General features: G+C 46.1%; 1 protein-coding gene across 1 annotated transcript in view; it reads left to right on the top strand.

Annotated features, from left to right (window-relative positions):
* The window catches only part of LOC310837260 (uncharacterized protein), a 29,683-nt gene that overhangs the window by 7,819 nt on the left and 14,003 nt on the right, over window positions 1-7,861 (top strand). Inside the window, exons 2-3 of the mRNA XM_083723509.1 lie at window positions 633-1,163; window positions 6,739-6,845. Coding sequence (XP_083579635.1) covers window positions 767-1,163; window positions 6,739-6,845 — 504 coding nt within the window. The 5' untranslated portion in view covers window positions 633-766. The remainder of the gene's footprint in view (window positions 1-632; window positions 1,164-6,738; window positions 6,846-7,861) is intronic.

Genomic DNA, 7,861 nt, shown 5'->3' with positions numbered 1-7,861 from the left:
GATGCTTCAGGTTACAGACGCTTCAGGTTACAGACTCCGCTAACTCAGAAATATTACCTCAGGTTAAGAACTTTGCTTCAGGATGAGAACAGAAATCGTTCTCCGGTGGTGGGGCGGCAGCAGGAGGCCCCATTAACTATAATAATAATAATAATAATAATTTATTATTTATACCCCGCCCATCTGGCTGGGTCTCCCTAGCCATCCTTGGCGGCTTCCAACAAAGTATTAAAATACAGTGGTCTCTTAAACATTAAAAGCTTCCCTAAACAGGTACCTCAGTGGTTTCCTAAAGTGGTACCTCAGGTTAAGAACAGTTTCCTGTTAAGAACGGACCTCCAGAATGAATTAAGTTCTTAACCAGAGGTACCACTGTAATTTAACATAAGTAAACATTCCCATTTCAGGGAATTAAATCATTATCTTTAACAAGGGATTGCTGGAATTGGAGTCACAGTTTCCCTACCCCTGGTTTAAACCCATACCAATGGGTCTGCCATTCTCCTTATAGCTCATTGCCCAGAACTGGCCACAGCACACAGGTTGCGGTCAGACTTGTGTGGGGATATAATGGAAGTGAGCACTCGGTCACGGCATAATTTTGTGTCGTTCTTCTCTGTGTGTTCCAGCAGAACATGAGCAAAAGGGGGCTGATGCAGGGAAGAAAGAGTACAGGTGCTCTTGCTGTGAGAAAGTCTTCACCTGGAGATCCCACCTTGCCAGGCACGAGAGGACCCACACGGGAGAGAAGCTCTATCGCTGTGCCATGTGCAAGAAGAGCTTTGGCCAAGCGTCGCACCTCGTCATCCACGAGAGAACCCACACAGGAGAGAAACCCTATAAATGTACTGCATGCGGGAAAACCTTCATCCAGAGCTTGGCGCTTCTCAGGCACATGGTGCACCACACAAGCGAAAGAGGCCATAAGTGTCCGCACTGTGGGAAAAGCTTCAGGCGGAGGTCACATCTTGTTAGGCTCATGCCTAACCACATAGGCGAGAAACCATACAGATGTGCAGCTTGTGGGGAAACCTTTGTCCAGAGCTCAGCCTTTTTTAGGCACATGATGCGTCACACTGAGGAAAATGGCTTCCAGTGTTCGCACTGTGGGAAAAGCTTCCAGTGGAGGTCGCACCTTGTTAGGCACATGCCCATGCACACAGGTGAGAAACTCTAGAAATGTTCGTGGTGCGAGAAAATCTTCACACAACTGTCCGCCCTCCCTATACATGAGAGAATCCACACGGGGGGGAAACCATATTCATGCTCCACCTGTGGGAAAGAGTTCATTGCTAGAGCGCACCTTGTTGTACATGAGAGAAGCCATACAGGGAAGAAACCCTATAGTTGCTCCTCCTGCGGGAGAGGCTTCAGCAACACATCATGCCTTGCTAAACATCAGAGAATCCACACGGGCGAGAAGCCGTATAAATGTTCTCTCTGCGGGAAATGCTTTGGCCACACGTCGTCTCTCACCAAACATCAGAGAAGCCACACCGGGGAGAAGCCGTACCGATGCCAGACTGTGGGAAAAGTTTTGTCGACAGCTCAAAGCTGGCAAGGCACAAGAGAACCCACGCAGAGGAGAGGCCCTACAAATGCGCCGTCTGTGGGGAAAGTTTCAGGGAGAGCTACCACCTTATTAGACACGAGAGGAACCACGCGGGAGACATGCCCTATCCGTGCTCAATCTGTGGGAAAAGCTTTGTTAACAAATGGAGCTGCAGTACGCACGAGAGAACCCACGCAGGAGAGAAACCGTATCAGTGTGCGGTCTGTGGAAGAAGCTTCAGTGATCAATCTTAATCATCAGAGAATCCACGCTGAAGTGAAACTGTATAGATGTGATATCTGTGGGAAATGCTTGAGTCGGTGAGAGCACCTTCTTAATCATTACAGAACCCACACTGGGGGAAAACCCTACAAATGTCTGGGCTGCAACAAGAGCTTCATTCAACGAATTCAGCTTCTCGTTCATGAGAGAACCCACCACAGAGGAGAGATTAAATGAAATGTCAAGCCTCTTCCGCAACTAGGTCTGTGATACCTCAAGAACTCCCCCCGCCCTGCCCAAACTTTAAGACCAGCCTCAGAGTTCTTGCATTTTACCCTGCCTTTGTGGGAGGCAGGTGCAAGAGACAGGGCCTTTTTAGTGGTGGCACTCAGGGCCAGCTCCAGAGGGTGGCAAGATTGGGCATCTGCTAGGCCCCAGGACCAGAGGTCCCTCTGTGCTTAACAAGTCTATTATTTCTACTTTGCGCAGAGTATCCAAAAAGAACAGAACTCCCAGTTTGTATGTCCTTTCTCTCCAGATGAGGTGGGGAGCTCCTGAGGGGTGTCGTTCTGAGGACACGCCCCCCCCCAAATCCTGGAGCCAGCACTGGTGGCACTGAAAGCGTGGCAATCCACAGTTCTTCCTCTCCTGTTTATTACGTGTGTTTTCATAGAATTGTAGAGTTGGAAGGGATCCCGGGGTCATCTAGTCCAACCCCCTGCAATGTAGGAATCTCAGCTAAAGTATCCATGACAGGTGGTCATCCAACCTCTGCTTAAAAACCCCTTAATGCTCCAGTTGTTTAAAGCATAATTAAATACCTAATGACCTACTACTTTTCTGGTACCAAGCTGGCGTAATGGTTAGAGTCTTGGACTAGGATCTGGGAGAGCAGGGTTCGAATCCCCGCTCAGCCATGAAGCTCACTGGGTGACCGCGGTCCAGTCACCGTCTCTTAGCTTAACCTAACTCACAGGGTTGTTGTGAGGGTAAAATGGGGAGGAGGAACTCCTTGGAAGATAAAAGTGGTAGAGGTAGATAATTTATTACGGTCAAAGACCAGCTCACATAACATAACACAATAAAAACAGTGTTCATAAAGATAAAATATACAATCGGAGCAGATTGCAGTAACAGCACATGAGTTAAAATTGAGATATATACATACACCCGTACAACTGAGATTTGGGCTACCATAAAAAATTGACCCTGGGGCACCCCAAAGGGCAACTTCAGCATTTCCCTAGTAAGCTATTTTATTTTAGAGGATGATCTGTGCCTACAAATCTGGGCGCAGAATCTGGCTACCAGCCAGGTCGTCTTATGATCTGTGCCTAAGAGGAGAGAATTAAGTTTAGACTCTTCAGCAAAGGGTCAATGGTGTCTCTATGAATCTCAAAATAAAAAGGACATCTAAAAAAATATATGTTCAAGGCTTCCTATTTCCCCTAATGGGCAGGTGCAAAGTTTCTGTGCATATAGGACCCTTCTATAGGAGCCTTCCGGAGCCGGTGAGGGCAAGGCTGAGCTTCTAGCAAGAGTGAAAGCTCTTCTTGCGTTTCTGGATGTGAGGAAATAGAGATACGCTGCTATAAAGGTGGTATATACCGGTAACAAAAATAGATAGTAATAGGGTAGCAAAAGGCAAGTGCTTGTAACCTTGTTTTTCCCAAGTTATCCAGACTGTTTGGATTTGCCACCTACAAGAATGGTCTCCCTTCAGTTAGCTTCAAAATATGTTTCAATTTCCACTTGCACCAGGTAAAAACCAGCAGAACACAGCTTTACTCTGAGGCAACATTAAGAAGCACTTAGTGCTTGGGATATAATTGGGATACAATTGGGATATAATTGGGATATAACTGTATAATTGCTGTAATAATAAAATAAGGGCATTGACTGTATGAGGTTAGCCAGAGACCTTTTTTCTTCTTTATTATTTTTAAACCCAGGCATCGGGGATATTCTAAAATAAAGAATGCTTACCAAAGGATAACGAAACAAAAACGTTAGTGAAATCTGTGGTGGTTCTGCGTGGCCCAGAGCGCTGCCACTGCTCAGAATGTGTATTTTTCAAACTTTGGCTTGTGCAAATCATAGAATAGCAATGCAGGGATCTCGGTTACGGCATCGCTGACAGATGGCCATCCAACCTCTGTTTGGAAACCTCCAAGCGGCAGTGTCATGGCTGAAGGGTTGAGGTTTTAGACAATGCCATACTCGATGGGTAGGGGAGCGAGTGATGTGAGCCTCTCATCCACCATGGTAGATCGCAAGTCTATTTGATGAGCTTTGACTCTGAGAAGCTCTGATCATCCCTGGCAACAGAATCTCAACATTAACAGGACCTCTCCGTGGCCATGACGAAGTAACCAGTCTACACACTTGCGTGTGAAGCAGAATAGATGCTAATTTGAACATTATGCTATTGTTTTGAAGCAGGGCAGGCAGTATCGCTGAATCAAGTCCATCAGTTTTGTTGAATTTATTAAATACTTGAATTTGGATTTGGAATAAATGTGCAATTAATTGTTGCTGCTGTGAATTTCATTGTGCTTTTATTTGTCTTCCTTAGTGGGCCGTGCAAACCGCTATTCTTAACAACGCTTTTTATTTTATTATTTTTTTGGAATATTTATTAAGAATATTTATTAATAATATTTTTTTTGAATATTTATTAAAAATATTTATTAATAATATTTTTTTGGAATATTTATTAAGATTTTTAGTAATAATACAATAAAATAAAAAATAAAAAATAAAAAAATACAAAAATAAAAATAATTAAAAACACACTGATTTTCCATTGCTTATTTTCCTTTAGCTTGTTTCCCGGACCTCCTCATACCTCCCTTTTTTGTATTCCAATTCAGATTGTTAGTTCAGCAAATCCTTACCATTAAATTTTAACCTGTTTCTAAGCCTTTTTTTCATATTCTCTTAAAGCATTACAGCTGGAAACCGCTTAATTTCTATCCAACATCATTCTAACATTCATTAACAACGCTTTTTATACAGTTGGGGTGGGGTGGGGACCTGTGGGAACAAGTTTATAGAAGCGGGGGTGGGGGGGCGGTGGTTCAAAAAAGTTTGGGAGCCAACTCTACGATTCTCTTGATTCCATAAATGCAAATAAAATTTGGACTCCCAGCTGCAGGTTGTATCGAGGGTGCATCTCCTAATCCACAATACACACCCCTTAGTGGTGGTATGGCCATATAGAAAATAATGTGTTTTATTTTGGCACATTCTTGTGACAAATCCCAATATAGGAGTTGTGGTTTTCTCTTGCAGCAACTGATCGAGACATTTTGATGCCTGAGCTGAAGCAGGAAGGGATGCCCTCCCCACCATCACCCACTTTAAGGAGCACAGTATCCAAACTGGTCGTGCCATTCAGTGGCGTAGCGTGGGGGTGCAGGGGGGGGGGCCGGCCGCACCGGGCGCAACATCCTGGGGGGGCACGCTCGCACTCGCAGCTCTCTGCCCCTACCTGGCTCACTCACTGTCTCTCACTGCAGTGCTGGCTGTGCGAATCCGATCCGAGCCGCCGAGTCGCTGTCCACTGTGGAGGGGGTGGGTGCCAGGCGTGTGGTGCGGACAGAGAGCGAGGGACTATCTGGGGGAGGGACAGTGCAGCGGCCGCCCAGTGCAGCACTGAGCGCGGGAGAGAACCACACCAGACCAGCCCAGGCATCAGCAAGCAGAAGCTGGCAGCGGCGGCAGGTTAGGGGTTAGGGGGCGCAAATTACTTGCCTTGCCCCGGGTGCTGACAACCCACGCTACGCCGCTGGTGCCATTATAGCTTCTGAGGCTGAGACGGGGTGGGTGGGAACTGTAGTACAAAATGAAGGCACAAGGTTGGCAGGTGTCACTCCGACTAGGGGTTGGGCTTGTCTTGCATCATGCAAACAAAGCTCGGAATAGTCCATTGTAGAGTCGGAAAGGACCCCAACAATCATAGCTTATGATCAGCAATGGTGGGAACTGTAACACAGTGAGATCTGGAATCTCAGTAGTAGTAATAATAATAAATAATAATAAATTTTATTTTATACCCCGCCCTCCCCAGCCAAGACCGGGCTCAGGGCGGCTAACACCAAGTATAAAACAATTGATTAAAATACAACTTAAAAACAAGATTAAAGTACAGTACAACATTAAAATGCAGCCTCATTTCAGTAGAAACTCAAATCAAAAACTTTTGGGGGATGAAAACATCAAATCTTCACCAAGGCCAGCTATCCAGTAGTAGTAGTAGTAGTAGTAATAATAATAATAATAATAATAATTTATTATTTATACCCCACCCACTCAGCGGCTTCCAACAAAAGATTAAAAATACATTAAGACATCAGTCATTAAAAACTTCGCTAAACAGGGCTGCCTTCAGATGTCTTGTTAATGTGAGATAGTTGTTCAGTGGTTTTCCATCGCTGGGTCTCTGCCTTTTTAAGGTTAAAGCAAGTTGCCGGGGCAACCCAGTCAGACAGGTGGAGAAGAAGAAGAAGAAGAAGAAGAAGAAGAAGAAGAAGAAGAAGAAGAAGAAGAAGAAGAAGAAGAAATTCCCCTGAGCAGCAGGGCTTGACCATGGAGCCGCAAAGGCCACAAATCTCCCCCACTGTGACTGCCCTATTCAAATTACAGCATTGATTTCCAAATTTCCATTTACCCATGCAAATTAGTATTTGCAAATCTGTGCCCTCTTTTGTCCTTCTCTTTCCTCCCAGTAAGGGGGGGGGGGGTTGCTGAATTTCCTCTTTGGCGAAGCACAAATGCGGCCACCTCCCCCCCGTTCCCCCGAACGCAACATCACAAAAGGCAAGTGTGGGCAAAGTAAGGGCGCAAGAGGCTCTTCGCCGGTTGCGAGCGCGCATGCTCGTGCCAGGAGCGTGGGGGCACGTCCCTGTATCATAATAAGAGTTAGGAAAATTTTTCTCTCCCCCCCCCCCCCCGATTTGCAGTTTATTCAGTCTATCTGGCCTGTCTTCGTCGTCGTCTCTGTGACCTCTCCAAAAGGGGACCCCCGTTTGGCTTGAGCTGCTCGGAATTGCGCCGCAAACACCGCGATGTAAGGTACAGACTCCCCAAGCAAAAGCCCATTTTGCGCCCAGCTGTCCGCTGCCTGGGAAACTCGGGGGCGCATCAACTGAACAAGCTCCTTTCTGCAACAGTAAAACCCTCCCTATAGTGAAATTTGGAAAAGACCAGGACAAAATATATTTTAGGAGCCAGATTGGGGGTGGGGGGAGCCGTTCACATTCCTAGGGACTAGCGGCTAGACTTCAAGTTCATCCCATTTCAGTATCAGCTTTTCTTTTTCTTGTCTGGCACTCCTCCCCCTCCCCCGTTCCTTGTTTCCCCCGCTAGATTTGGGGGACAGAGGAAACGAGACCTCTCCAATTGCACCCAAGGGGTGCAATCTGACACCTCGATTTTTAAAACTATTCCTTCCTTATGCTCCCGCACAATGTAGTTCTCCTTTGGGTAGGTCCTTTGGTCCCTAAAGGGGCATTGGACTGCATTTCCCATCAGGCCTCCCTCCCTCCCTCTCTCTCTTTCTCTCTTTCTTTCTTTCTCTCTCTCTCCAACCCACCCCCCTGGTGCGGCAGGATTGTTGTAGGAATTTGCAAACTTCCTTTGTAACTTACCCCATCGTTCTGATTGGCGGAGCCAGCAGTCCCCGCCTCTCTAGGTGTGCAACGAGGCAATAAATAAATAAATATGAAAGTTGTGGTGCCTGAAGGAAGCCCTGAAATCCCAATTCTCTCTTGTTAGGACAATCAGACCTTTTAAGCTGAGATCTTCCCCAGTTTGCCTCTGTATGCTGAAATTGCTTTAAATCTGTTTTTATTGTTTTATCGTTTGTTTGTTGGGCTCATCAGGGAGGAAAGGGTGGTATATATAAGTTTAATAAATCGTAGAGGTGGTGGAGTTGATAGGGGGTTTCTGCAGTCTTCCGTTGCACTGTTAAAGGCCATGGCTCTGTGGTGAAGCACAGAGCATCTCCCTGTGCTTCTTGTGGCATCTATGATTCTACACCTTGGAGGTCCCAGGTCGCAAGGTGGTTAGATTGGTCCCAACTAG

Source organism: Podarcis gaigeae, assembly GCF_964106915.1.
Source record: "Podarcis gaigeae genome assembly, chromosome: 2".
Classification (NCBI taxonomy): Eukaryota; Metazoa; Chordata; class Lepidosauria; order Squamata; family Lacertidae; genus Podarcis; species Podarcis gaigeae.
The sequence above is the reverse complement of the archived record's forward strand: the minus strand, read 5'-3'. Positions and strand labels throughout refer to the sequence as shown.